Here is a 14,848-nt window from a genome sequence, read left to right as displayed (position 1 = left end):
AAAAGTTTACCTCCCAATCTATGGAAGCTGTTAAAATCATGACGTGACTTTGGAATTTGAAGTTTCTATCTGCATTCTGAGTGGTATTGAGATATTGACCCTCCAAGTTTCCAAAACTTAAATAGCATAACTGATATACAGCAAGTTCAGGCACCCTAAAGGCCCCGAAAGTGTGATATCCCAATCCTTGCATGTTTTAAGGGGCCTTTTTTAAGCCCAGTTCAGACGACCAAAGACGCACTACAAGAAGAGCTTAAACTTGCAACTACTTGCAGTATATCGCTCTGCAAAGTTCTGAAACCTACCAGTTTTGTGTCCATAACAACACCTCTCTGTACTTTCATTCTAACTGTTCTCAACAGCTCAAATGGTCGTTAACGATTCCCACATTTTTCACTAATTTGAGAGCCTTTTTATGGGTTTATAACGGAAAATACTTCAATTTGCCAGGTATTGTTGTACTTTAATATATTTTGATGAGAGGTATTTGTAAAATATACCCGACGTTTGTGATGGTGTTACTAACTGTTAGGTTAGTGTTCTAGGGTTAATGATCTTTACAGCTCAAGTTGTTCAGTGGTAACAGTAAAGAAGGAGAACATGATTGGTCCTCCTGTGTACATCCTGAACACTGACTATGATACGGCCAGTTTGGAGATAGAGCCTTTTCTTTTATCAAATGATAAGGCCAATAGTAGATCAAACTAAAAAAAAGTCTAGTTCTGAGGCTAGTTTGATGATCCATGTCACCATCCCTACCTAATATGTTGTATCCCATTGTCTATCAATCTAGACATTGTTTAAAAAAGACCAACAACCTGTCCAACTGCCTGCTTTTGCTGGGTTTGTGCCGGACCCCCCACTGAAGCCACCCACACTTTCTTTACTCTCACCTATAAAGCACTGGCTAGTGTCTCTCTCTGGCCTTTCAGTCTGTCCTAAAAAAGTGAAGATACAATATGATGAAATCTACCAGCACTAGGTTGCACAGCTATGGGTAAGTTCAAATGTAGCCTAGTTTAAAGGTAATTTGTGACTTAGGTCAGAGTTTACGCGCTACCAACATTTTAAGGGTTGCACCAGCTGAAGTAGTTCCAATGAAGACATAACTTGCAACGTAAATCGTACACATAGCCCTCTGTAGATGTAGATGTAAAGTCCTCCATTTAAAATCGGCTTGCATGGTGCATCATTTTGAAAGGTTGGATAACTCGGAGGATGAGGATAAGCAATTTTTTCTGGCCGTTTTGTTTTCGGCAAGTCATTCTCCATGATGGATTACACCCCTTGGACATTTATGATGACTTTGGATTATACTTGCAACATGACACTAATAGAAGCATTTGTTGTATTTTGGTATTGCATAGCAAAGTGTTCAAAGACAATTGGGCTCGAGAGGAAACAGGGTAATAATACTGCATTATGTATACTGCTTTTCACTGATTGGCCACAAAATAACTAGTTTCAACATGTAATTTTGTGTGGACTTTGCACCCTAACTTGAGAATTTGCATATAACAGGTGCAGCAGGTTATAGCTGTTGTTGTTGTGCTTTGCCTCAGCACACATGCCTAATTAATCATCACCACCCAGGGTAAGTTGGTGTTCAATACTGAAGTCTTTGTTTCGCCGTGCCTACTGGTGTTCTGTTAGATGTACCTATACATTCGGGCTTCTTTCTTTGCCAAGTGCTTGATATGGTGTGGTTAATATTGTGGTCTCATACATTTCAAACTGGAACTATGAGAGCGCAAACATCTGTGAAGGCTTAAGGATCATCCCCATTTGTCATTGTGTTGCTGAAATAGAAATGTGTGAAAGTTTTGAAATCTGCATCTGGATCTACATTCACATTGAAATACAAAGAAAGAGACAATCATGCAAATGTTTGGGGAATATATATCCAAGGAATAATTATAATATTGTATAATGATATATTATGCAATACATCCAATTGGTCAGACCACTTTTGTCATGTTGCTGTAGTGACAACTGAAGGTCAAATGCCATCAGATTTTAAAGATCAGATCAGATCAGATTATAAAATATGTGCATGTGCAAGGTCAGACTGTCAACCAGACAGAATGTCAAGTGGGAAACTAACCGCAATCCCAGGGGAGAGCAAAATCACAAAGGTGATGCATAGCCAGGCACCAGGCTCTGACAGTGTTCCAGACTTCTTCTGGTGTCAAACCATTGTAGTCTTTGAGGTATGCTTGGGATCATTGTCCTGCTGTCACTGTCCCAAGCTTCAGCTTCTTCACGGATGCCATGACATTTTCAAGGCACCACCATTGGCTGTGTGACTCTACTCACTGTAGGCAGGGTGTTCTTTCCAGTGTCTGCCTCATTCTTCCTCCTCCAGACATACCGCTGATACATACGGCTGAAAAGTTCCAGTTTTGTTTCATCACTCCACAGAACAGACTCCCAAAACTTCTGTGACTTATTTATATGGTTTCAAGCATATTGGAGCCGACTTGTCTCGTGCTTTTAGGTCAGCAGTGGTGTACATCTTGGAGTTTGGAACATCCAGTGCCTTTTTGTATCCTTTTCCTTGTTTGTGCAAGACAATGATCTCCTCTCATTTTCTATTGATTTCTAACATGCAACCAAACAGCACTATGAACAGACCCCTCCCCCAGCCAGTCCGGGTATTTGATGTGTTCTATCTCAGGCACACCTGATGCAACTAATGAGGCCCTGGATTAGCTGCATCAGATGTTCTTGAGACAGCACCTGATTTGCAAATGAGTGCTCTTATAAGGGATTCTATTCAGGAGGTTGAATAATTTTGAGACCGCAGCAGTAATTAAAAGAGGCATTTTGTGTTGAATTTGAACAAGAATTTGTTATTTGTCTTATTTTAGTTGTTCATTGAACACAGCTTTAAGCCAATACACCTGATTTTCAACTGTACGTGTGTGTGTCGACCTGTCCAGGGGGTACTGCAGCCAGTATTTGTGGTCAAATGATGCTGAATTATGACCATAGTGTTCTGCTTTTTTTAACTGGGGGTCACACAGCAACAGATGACGTATCAGATTTGGGCATTTTGAGCATGTGTGATTGGAGTCCAAATTAGATGTGAAAAGGGAAACAGATTCTGTGGATTCTACTATATCGGCATGTATATCCTGGACATGTGCTGTACCCGTCACACACAGATAGTGATGGTTAGCTGCAAATATTCCCCGGCAAGCTGAACATTTTAATTGTTCATTTCTCCAGCTTATTTACAAGCAAGTCTGGCTGTCGAACCTCACCTCGCCCTCACCCCTCCTCCCCAGAGTTTTAAACCCACAGTTTTACAGTGAGGGAATCCAATTACATCCAGCACCTAGAAAGACAGGGAGACAGAGAAAAAGATAGACAGAGAGGAGACTGAAGAAGAAAAAGAGAAAAAAAATCAATGACATTCCAACTGAGGTGGAACTAAGCTTGACAGTGCAGCTCCTTTCTCTGCTTCGCACTCGTTTTGTTTTTTCCTGGAGCGATAAAAGTGTATGACTGTCTGGCTGTTTATTTCACATGAACTCACCACATTAACCTCAAATACTCTCAAGGATGTTTAGTTTCGTCACTCATTCTTTTTGTTTCATCCTGCTCACCTACTTCTGCTCCGTCTCTCTTTCCAGCCTCTCATTAGCTCTCTCTGTCTCCTCTCTCGCTGCTTTCATCTCTCTAATGCGTCTCATGCGAGATTGTGGTTGCCTCCCTTACAGTATGTGCACTGTTATCCAGTGTTAATACAACAGATATGATCCACAAATAAATATATATTTTTCAACAGTCTTACAATTATTACTGTCCTGGTGTTCAGGAGAGTTTCAGTTTCTCATAATGATCTAAATAATTTTATTAGCTTTTTAAATCTTACAGCAGGATTTTGGAAAAATCCTTGACTAGTATCTGACTATGTATTGCATCAAGTCATGTGGAAAGTGCAGAGAAAATGAAACCTGTGTTGAGCCTTTTAAATCATCCATCATGCTGCAGCCAGTGTTGGTTTTCTCTCTCTATTCGGTTCTGTTTGGGTTGACCACATTTAGGATCACATCTGTTGGGTCTGTCCAGACTGGGTCTGCTTGTCATCAGGTCCCTTTCAATTTGGGTCTGATTTAAAAAAAAATTATTTATGTCTGTCTCTAAGCAGCCATTTCTTTACAGGGGCAATAAGATGAGAAAACAAGAGAGGGCCTTCAAACATAGTCGGAAGCTCACTGCTGTTTCACACATCAGTGTCTGCAGCAGGTTTTCCTTAATATGAGCTGAAGGTCTTGTTCAAACCATGAAAAACTGGCCCAAAGGTACATGCACAGCAGTTGGCCTACTTGAACAAGCAGTGACTGCATACTGTTGGCCATATAGTGCATATCTGTGTTCACAAATGTGCAAATAATGTGCACTTTTTCTGAGGAATCAGATTTTATCTGGTCTGAAATAAGAACTCCAGCCTGTGATTTAAAACTCCTCAACACTTTCTGCCATCTCCTCGTTAAAAAGCTGTCAAATTACACGTTTAAATATATATAAATGCGTCCCTTCTGGAATAATACAGTTGTTTCAAGTATTGTGGTCTGTGCTATGAAGAAAAGCACATTGGATTTTTTTCATGCTGGTTTGAAGTGTCTTCACCTCCCTGTTCTCTCAGCTCTTACTTTCATCACTTGTCACAAGGGCTGTCTATAGAGGCACTGTCTGGCCTATAAACAATACATTAATGATTTCAGACACTGCTAGCATCACATTGTCAAAGGAATGTCTCAAAGAGCCATTTTAGTCTTTTAGGTTAGATTTAATGATTCTTAGCTAAATAAACAAGTCTTTTTAAGGTGCACATGCAACACTTCATTCAAGGAACAAGAAAAGGAGTCATTTCTGGGTAATAAATCATTTCAAGGGGAAGAAAAAAATGACATTCTACATAGATTAACATTTAGGAGTACAATCTGACTTTTCATTATGAACAAGAAAAGATACAGTAAATCCCTCAGCCAATTGATATTGTTCCTTGACCTCTTCTATCTCTGCGAGGCACCACCAGTCACAGTATTATTACCAGCAATCATGGGAAAGTACCAAAGTATAAAGGAGTTTTTAGGAGTTTCTTGTCTTTTCTCCCCAGGGGTTAAACATGATAGCACAGAAATTGGGGTGGGAAGGGAGACATGATAAAAGTGCAGTGCAATAAGTAATATATGACCCATAGTTAGGGTGAATAGTTTGCAGAGAGAGCGCACAAAATGAAGTGCATCACTGAACCCTACAAAGCAGCTTACAAGGATGCTACGGAGCACATACGAATGTAACTAAGACCTGCATTAGTTTCATAGCCTTCGATCTCAGTACTTTCTTCTGGGTAGTTGTACATATATAACTGTATGAACTTAGCAATGCTATCCATCATTCTCTTCTACAGCAAAGTTGTTGCCTTACCATCTACCCCCTGTCGATGCCAGATTCCTATTGGATGCATATTGTGGAGTTTAGCAGATTTGGGTCAAAGTACATTTTAGTTCAGCTCAGGCTGCCAGTCCTGCTGGAAAATCAGTGTAGCGGAGGCCTCTATGGCTTTCACAGCTGCCACAGAGAGCACAGCTTCTTTCTGCACCGGAAATAATGGCCTTGTTCTACACAAGGTCGAACTTGTAAGATAATCTCAATGAGATTGTTAGATTGTTGGCAGTAGTTTTCATAAGTCTAAATAACACAGACTAAAAAAGAACAGAGTTGATTTTATATGCACCAAAAAGTTTAGTTGTAAACAGCCTAACATGGGTTTGACACAGTACATATGATATATAGTGAGATATCTCTATATGTGTGCTGATCACACTATTAAGATTGCGTTATCTAAATTCAGATCATATTCACGAAGTATCTTAAGGCTAAAAGTAGCTCCCAAATGAACAAGTCTGGAAAAATTCCAGTGCTAAAAGTAGCCTCAAATTCTGAGAGAGGTTAGAGGCAGTCCAGATCATTCCTAGATAGAATGACAGATAACTTTTAATCCAGATTTTGATGCTCGATCCCTTAAGAGGAATTCAGTTGGCCAGAGATGTTATGCTGTTTGGACACCAGTAACATACAGCTTGATGATCTCAGCCGCAGCTGTCTGATTGAGTAATTCATCAAACCAAAAGTTTGAGAGTTTGAAACCAGAAGTTTGCTTTTCAGTTCATTCAGCATAATCACCAGCTTCCACATGAATTAAGGTGATTTCATGGCCATTGCTGGATTATCCAGGGAAATCTGTATGTAGGATTAATACATTAAAGTATAATGATTTGTTTTGTCAGCTGGAAAAAATACCACATGATGGTGGTTGTCGATGCAATGTGGATTACCTTAAGTCTTAGTTAGCAAACTTAAAGCACAGTTTAGGAAGACTCTTAATTGGTGAGATATGCTATTCCTCATCTTCTGGAAAATCACAGTTGAAACTATGTTGAAGTCTTGGACAAAGATCCAGGTCCTAACCCAACATTTTCCAGACTTTCTATTCTTGGTATAAAGAAGAAAACCTAATTCATGCAATAAATTGGTATATTGCCTGATCTTGCAAAGACTCTCCTGGCTCTTCTTAAACGGAGGACCTACTGCACCCCTGTGGAAACTGTGCACAAAGCCATTATTGAAAAATTAGAGACAGGCAATCTTTGGCACAGGGGAAAAAATCAAATGCAACACAAAGTTATTTACCCAGTAAAATGCCTGTAGTCCGTGGGTGGTTTGATGCCTACTGAAATCCAGGTTCCTCCCTTAGGTTCCAGTGCACTGATCAGGTAGTTCTCACCAGAGGGCCTAATGAAAACAGGAAAATGTGGCAGAGAAAGCTGACTTTTTTACCCATTCTGGAACCTGTCTAAGGCTTACAATGATGATTTTCTGTTTTATGATGGCATTATGTGCTTCAATGGGAGCAGAAGATGCCTCAGTCACATCACTTAACTTCCTGGATAAACATCCAGACAAACATCATCTGGCACACATACCGGACTTAATTTTGGATTTCTCATCTGTCTTTAATACTATCAGCCGCATGCTTTAGTAAGGAAAATACTTATTAATTCTATGTTGATGTTAATTTTGTGGGTTGGTAAATGTTTAAACACGCTGGACATTCTTTACACCGATGACCATAGAAACCAGCATGGGGACAGGTAAATCCTGAAATTCATTGATGATACAGCCTGCTCCATACTGATGGTGATGAGGCTCCAATTAAATGCCACAAGGATATGGTCATTGACCTTCATCAAAGGCATTGGCACTGAATTTGTAGAACAGTGTGAATATTTTTATTAAATGGCTTTGTTGAATACTCGATTCTGATTGGTCAATTGTGGTATTCTAGGGTCTGTTATTTCTGTGTACTAGACTGTTGCCATGGATAACAGACCATCAGTTCTGATTGCGGAGGCAATAAGATCATTTTTAAATCAATAAAAACAATTTTAAATTAATATTTAATGTCAAACTATTGATTTCTTGAGTACAAAGTTGTCTAATAAGTGGGATATTGTACAGCAGGCAGTGGTCATTACCCCATCGGGATGATGCAAGACTGCAAGTCGTGCATCACCCTGTCAGGGTTCGTCTTGTAATGATGACCGGATTGCTGTACATTATCCCTTATTGGAACAGTCGTTAATAAAAAGCTGAAATTTGATGTAAAATCTGATGCTCTGAGTCTATAAGAAGGGACAGCGGCATTTGTACTTCTGTAGGAAGTTAAATGTTGTCACTGTAAATAGGAAGATTATGTCTTTGTTTGACAAGTCATTTTTTGAACCTCCTCTTACCTTTGATTAGTATAGTATAGTATAGTATTAGTATTAGTATGGTATCCTAAACATCAGACAAATACCACCTGAGTTATATTGTGACAGCAGACCCCCCCTTCCCTCCACCTATAGCTATCTTTGACCAACATGTTCTCCGAAAGGCCAGGTCTTTATTAGACTGCACAAACCACCCCTTCACTTTGAGCTTGAAATTCTTCCTTCAGGCTCAAGATTAAGAGTACCACGGTTCACATGCAATCACACATGTTGTTTGTTGCATTGTTGTGTTCTGTATATTGCATGTACAGGAAAGATGTTTGTACTTTTGTTTTTGTACTTAATGTACTATTTTTTACCTTGTGCCCTGACTCCAAGCTAATGTTCCCAATGGGCAGTAATGTTTGACCTAAACTGAACCATAAGTTCTGAGTATCAATGGACAATGCTATTGCTAGTTAATATCAATGCAGGATTAGGGCTTACATTGTATGCTCTGGGTGTAAAGTGTCTCTCAGGTTACAAAGGGCTCTGAGTTGGAGTAAATATAAAATGGATTATTCAGAATGTAGCTTTTCTGAAAGACATCTGGTTAGAAAAGAGAATCTGATTGGTGTGATGGGTGGAATACCTTCTTCAGTCCAAAGCTCATTTTACTGTCCTTCATGTTCAAGAGACACTTCACTGTTGATGTGTATCAGAAAGGTTAACAATGACTAAAGTGTGTGTGTGTGTGTGTGTGTGTGTGTGTGTGTGTGTGTGTGTATTGCCATAGGATAATGATTTGCAATATTAAAGAAGTGTTCAAAAATTACCATTTCCATTCTGCTGGTCCAATTTGATCATTCATCAAATCGTGGATTTAATAAAAATCCATGATAGTATTTTTGTTAAGTCATGATCATTTAAATACCCAGCGAGAGAAAGGAGACAAAGCAAAAGCAAGCCCAAGATCAAGGCACAGAGAGGATCTGTACTGAGAAAGATGAAGCGAGGGGGTTGACAACGCTACAAAGGGCTTTAAGTACAAAGTGAATGGAACTCTGGTATCTTTGATCCTGGCTATCTCTCTCTTTGTTTTAAGGCTTTAGCTCGCCAAAACCCCTCATCCAGGTCCTGTGAAGTACAGAACAGAGTGCTTCATTTGGCCTGCTGCTTTTAGCACGTAGCCATGGCTAATGGCACTGTACTATGCTGAGGAAGGAAAATCAGTGTGTGGGTGGGAGGGGGGGGGGGTGCTGTGGAGTGTTTCTGGACAGTATGTATGTGTCTGCTTGCATTTAGCAGTATTTATGCATGTAGTATTTATTTCCACTGATGGCAGGTAATGTCATTCTTTCCAATTAATTTGCCAGCTTCAGGACATATCCTCTGTAGGTTCATCAACATGAGCGAACTCTGTCACGTTTCCAAACTGTTTTCAAATTGTCATTTTAAACATTGCAACTGACATTGTTATGAAAGTATCAATTACAACTGCTTTAAATAGCATAATGTTAGATATGATGTAACCTCTTTGCTGTCTCCTGTTCCTTCTGTGCATTTTAGCATCCCTGATGTTTCACAGACAATATACAAGCACACAGAGACTTCTGATAGTTAGAGTCGATGAGGCATCCACTTTGGTGATTCTTTCAACAAGTAATTCAAATATTGTCCAAATCATTCTCCCCTATCCAACACCAACAGCCTGCAGAGCACTGCGGTCCTGAAGTCACCACTGGGCTCTTCCTCTTGCTTCATTTCTGTCTGTCTTTCTTGGGATCTGTTACAACCTAAAATTGGTCTAGGGGTGTTAGCGTGGCTCCGTCTGTTTCTTGAAAATGCCCACAATGCGTGTAGTTGACGCGTGCTTCAGTAAAGCTTTATAGTCTGCATTCTCGGGTTCAAACTGAAAACTTTCTTCTTTAAGTACAAAATATAAATTGGTAGGAAAATATTGAAAACATACTGCACAAGCATGAGCGCACAGGACAAGCACACCTAATGAGCACATGCAGCATGCTTTTACATTTTGACTGTATCATTATTGGTCCTGATTATACACACGGCAATGGAAGCACTTATCCTCAGCCTCAAATACAGCAAATCTTAATGATTACAACTACGTGTCTATTCTATAAATTGCTCTAACAAGTGGGAAGTAATATCAAGCTGAGCTGTCAGTGTTCAGCATTTCTGTCTTTTATTACCAGATCTGGAAGCTTGAATTAAACATCAGGGACAGCGCTGGCCAAAGTAACAAACAAACCAAGCCCAAATCTAAATATAGTCACAATACTAGTAACCTGCCCAAAAAGCAAAAGGGTATAATTCTAAACTCAACTCCCTATCAACACAAACACAGGAGAACAGGGTAGATAACAAATATGGCAGCTCTCTCCTACTTAATGGGTTAACTGAATTCTAACCACAACAAAACTACCATAATGACCTGACAACATCAAACAGGGCACCGATTAAGTCCTGACAAAAATACTTAAACACTCTGGGAGTACAGTAGGCAGGCAACACAAGTGATCACGTGCCTCCTCAGCCATTAGAAACCACCAGATGATGATTGGTTGGCTGCAGGTCCCCAGGTAGGTCAGCCGGTGGCAGTATAGAAGGGAGGAAGAGCTAGAGCTGAGGCCCCACAGAGCCTGAGTACTAGTAATGTGCGAGTCAGAGTTTTTTTTAATACCTGCACCCACCCAAAGCCATTACAGGAGCCAAACCACACCGACCGGCAAAAATGTGATAATCAACCACCGGTCCTGATCGTCAAACCTGCAAACTGATTTATCCACTATAGCAGCACAGTTGTCAGGATGGAGGACTAAAGACTGATGACGTAGTCTGTAATGATGTCATCGAACAGGACATCCTACCCCAATCTCTCCCATTCGCTCCCTCTCGGATCACTTTGAATGCAAACTTAGCGTCGCCTGTTTTTAACTTTTCTCTTGCTTCGCCTTTTTAACTTTTCTCTCTCACAAAAAAAAGAGTTTTGGCACCGATTCTGTAAACAAAAGCTACCACTTAAGTAAAAAAAAAACTCATAGGTGAAGCCTCATCTCTGTAAAAATGATAAAGCCGCTTGAGTGTGTGCGTGGGTGTGTGTTTGATAGAGAGAGGGGAAGAGAAGGTTGCCTATTGCGCACAATACTTCTGAAGTTATTAGAAACTTACTCAGAGCACTACTTTGTCACTTTTTGACCCACATAAATCTGTGATATTTTCTGGCAATCTACCCTGAACACACTGGACCTGAAGGTCGTGGACATCACCACTGAGGAGCAACACAGCACATCTTAAGCGCATTTCACATTTCATGGGTGAATGCAGAACCGTCCATTTTCTAAGAGAAATGAATATCTACAACACTTAAAAGTTGAAACCTTTATTACGACAAAGCTAACAAAGATTATTTTCACTTTTTTCTTTATCTATGATCCACCAACTCTATTTTCTAATGTATTTATTCAACTTTTAGTTGTTATCATTCACCATTCAGCCTCCTCCTTGGCCAAACTATCCACAGCTGTCAGACTCACCCATCGTCAAACAAAATATTAAATGAGGCACAATATTGCATTCAGCTCCAGTAATTACTGGAAAGGTCTCAAGAAGGATCCACAACTCATCCTTTAACCGCATATGTGTCCATGCATGTGGGTGTCTGCATCACCATGGTCACCTAATTTGAAACCACTCATCACTACAAGTACTTGGAGAGAAACGGCTTGACCTCAGAGACTGACAGCTGCACAAATCTCCTGGGCTCAAACAGCACTTGAAGCCATAGCTTTGTAGGAGTGCACCACAGATGTAACCATGTGTTTGATTTCAATTCTTCTCCTCTGAATGTTGGCGCAGAGAATTCTTTTTGGGGAACGCTGCGCATATTCAGCTTGACATCCACAACAGGGGCATATTTTGAGGCAGATGTTGCGCTCAATAATTCACGTATTTATTCAGAGGCAGCAAACAAAAAAGCTTCATAAAACTTTCTGCTTGTGTCTTCTTGGAATGTGTGAATATGTAAATTATCAAGTAAAACTTCTATTCTCCATATGTACCCACTGTGCGGCTGCCTTATTGACTGGTTGACATTGTTTGTTAGGTGCATCCCTGGCATTTAACTGTTACATTTTAAGTGTTTTTCTTCCAGTAGCCTGCCAAAGCCAAAACCTTTGGGTATCAATGTGTGTGGAAAATAACATATAACACTGTTCTAATCACAGTTCTGCATAGTTCCACTCTGAAAACGCTAGACTAATTTTTCCAGACACACAATACACATAATACACACCACACACACCACACAGGGTGCACCAACTGATGTCAGGCATTTCTGGCAACACCCATGGCTCTCAACATACTTCTATGTTTTTGCTACTGAAAAATCCAGCCCTGTATCCCAAGGATTTAAGTTCATATCAGATGATTCCACACCCAGCAACTTATGTCCAGTGTTGTGGGCACAGAATGGGATGTCGTACGACTGACTGTAAGAAAAACAAAGCTTATATTCCGTCACAGACACACAACTTATCGTCAACTCTCTTTTAACTCTAGACATGATCTTTCCCTAACCTTAACGTACCAATCTCAAAGATCTCCATTTTGTTCCTTTTCTTGGTATCTATGGCCATAAGCGGTAATGGCAGATGGTTGAGTCACCTGTGAGCCATCAGTCAGTTGGCAGTTGATTTACTTGCAATAGAGACTGGAAAATGCTGCAAATCGCTTCACACACAAGTGGGTTGAAGACATATGTGTATCATGAGAGCAGGTTTATGGCATTAGCCTAAAGATTAGTGGTGGAAAACGCATCACTAACTGTGCCCAGGAATGTCACCTTGACAGCCAATTCATATCACTGAAGAATACTGCAGCTATAAAAGCTTTCATGAGTGGGCCTTAGGCTCAGTCACCACATTGTGTTACCTCACAGTGGGTTACTCTGCAATGGTGACTTAACAGACATTTATTTAAAGGAAAGAATATTAATCTTAAAAAGTGTATTAGTTGCCTAAAACTTGCTGTACTTAAAATATGGTATGCTTGCCGTACACACTACCTGTGCCTACTGTACCATTGTTGCCATGCACAGATATTGTAGAACTTTTAAAAACTTTAGAATTTGGATGTAAACCAAAAACATTGTCAATGAACATAATCCAGGGTTTTGGAATTGTCCGCTGGTTTTCCACAGGATTGGAAAACTTGTGGTGTACACAACATGAATAGATGTAATTACCATCACTAACTTATCTCTATCGTTTTGACCTGTTGAAAATGTATTCAAAAGTTATGGCCAGGAGCCAGTCCAATCCTGCATTTTCAGCTTTTACAAACAACTCTGCCTCAGAGGGAGAGTGGGTCGTCCATTACTCGGAAAGTTCCTCTAAGTCTGCATGTCAAAGTGTCCATGGGCAAGACACTGAACCCCAACTGGTTCCTGAAGCTTCAGTGTGTGAATGAATAGTCTCCTCCGACTTAGATTCCTCCTGAATGAATGATGTGTGGTGAGGAAGTGATGTAAAGGCGCTTTGAGTAGTCGAAATGACTAGAAAGGTGCTGTACAGATACAGACTATTTACATTTAACTTGCAATTTGGAAAACAGATGAGACTAGTCAAAACCAAGATGTCTGGCAGACTGACTCTTCTGGAAGCAGCAATTCATATTATATATGTTATTATTATTGCACACACAGTGTGTCTGATGCTGATGATGGATACAAGATACAAAGAGGTTGTCTGATATTTCCTGATTTCCAGGCTACGCTGAGTAAAACTGAGTGTTTGACCCTTTGATATTATTATGTGTCTGCTACTTAATTTGACTCCATGAAAAAGTCACAATGAGAGGTGCTTTGTTTTGGAACATTACAGTGTATGCTGAGGTGACAATGAGGCCTCATGGTTACATGACTTTGTGTCAGCATCTAGGACTGTGTGTGTGTCTGTGTGTGGGTGTCATGATATATGTGTGTATTTGACAGCAGAACAAAACGTCCTGGCAGCTCAGTGGCCTTGAGAGCATTTACTGTTGTTCCCTGTCAAGAGTTTGACAGGTCACTCCACTCTCTTCTACTCTTAGAATAGAATAAACTAGAAGAGAAGAGATAAGAAAAGTGAAGAGAAAAGGGTCAGTTTTTCTTCGTTTTGTCTCGGCGTCTGGAGTCACTGTGGTCCAACCAAAACAAGTTCCTAATGAGATAAGAGTTTGCCTTGACAGGAAAGACAGAAGACAAAGACAGTAAAATGCTACTAATTTAGGGTCATATGTGACAAATGCTTCTTCTTCTTCTCTCTTTCACCTCAGGCCACCAGCTTCCTGTCAGAGGCCCAGTTTTCGGCAGAATCACCAGAGACTCTGGATCCGCTTTTCAAGTTCCATGAGACCATTGCTAAGGTAGGACCACCATGATTAATCCTACTTCTACCATTAAATTCTCTGCATCACACTGGCTGTCGAGTCTCCAAAGCTATATAACACTGATTTAACAGTACAATGTAGTCCTATACTCGATCAAAGATACTAATACAATGGGGTCAGAGTACAGCAACATTCAGCCATCCATATGTTGCGATATGCACAGAAACATAAGGAGACAAATAATCTGATAATTCAACAGCAGACTTATGGATATGTGTCTAATGATAATAAAGCCTAATATAATAAACTCATAATATGGAGAGTTCTGGCCAAAACCTAGCAAGGCTTAAGTACTCAGCACTAACCCTGGATTAACATACTGCACATCATAGTTCTGGGTGGCAATCATCAGATATTTCAGTTGCTCAGCGGCTCACAAAATTGGAATATGGGAAGAAAGTTATCGCCGTTAAGGTAATCGTTTGATTTCCAAGGTGGTAAAACAACACCAGGAGTACTGTTAATGAATTCTACAAGCCACTGGCCGTCTAAAACATCAGGGTTCCGTGAGATGACTACAAAGCAAGCACAAACCATTAATATTATGGATTCATCATAATTTAAATGTTAAAATGACCAATATTAGGTCATTAATGTCTAAGTTAATCTACTCTAAGGAGCCATTCAGTCAA

The 14,848-nt window shown here is 40.1% G+C and overlaps 1 protein-coding gene across 1 annotated transcript in view; it reads left to right on the top strand.

Annotated features, from left to right (window-relative positions):
- The window catches only part of LOC139203161 (inactive N-acetylated-alpha-linked acidic dipeptidase-like protein 2), a 277,953-nt gene that overhangs the window by 199,761 nt on the left and 63,344 nt on the right, over nucleotides 1-14,848 (top strand). Inside the window, exon 13 of the mRNA XM_070832831.1 lies at nucleotides 14,103-14,192. Coding sequence (XP_070688932.1) covers nucleotides 14,103-14,192 — 90 coding nt within the window. The remainder of the gene's footprint in view (nucleotides 1-14,102; nucleotides 14,193-14,848) is intronic.

The sequence above is a fragment of the Pempheris klunzingeri genome, chromosome 6 (genome assembly GCF_042242105.1).
Source record: "Pempheris klunzingeri isolate RE-2024b chromosome 6, fPemKlu1.hap1, whole genome shotgun sequence".
NCBI classification, from domain to species: domain Eukaryota; kingdom Metazoa; phylum Chordata; class Actinopteri; order Acropomatiformes; family Pempheridae; genus Pempheris; species Pempheris klunzingeri.
This window is presented reverse-complemented; position numbering and strand designations above follow the sequence as displayed.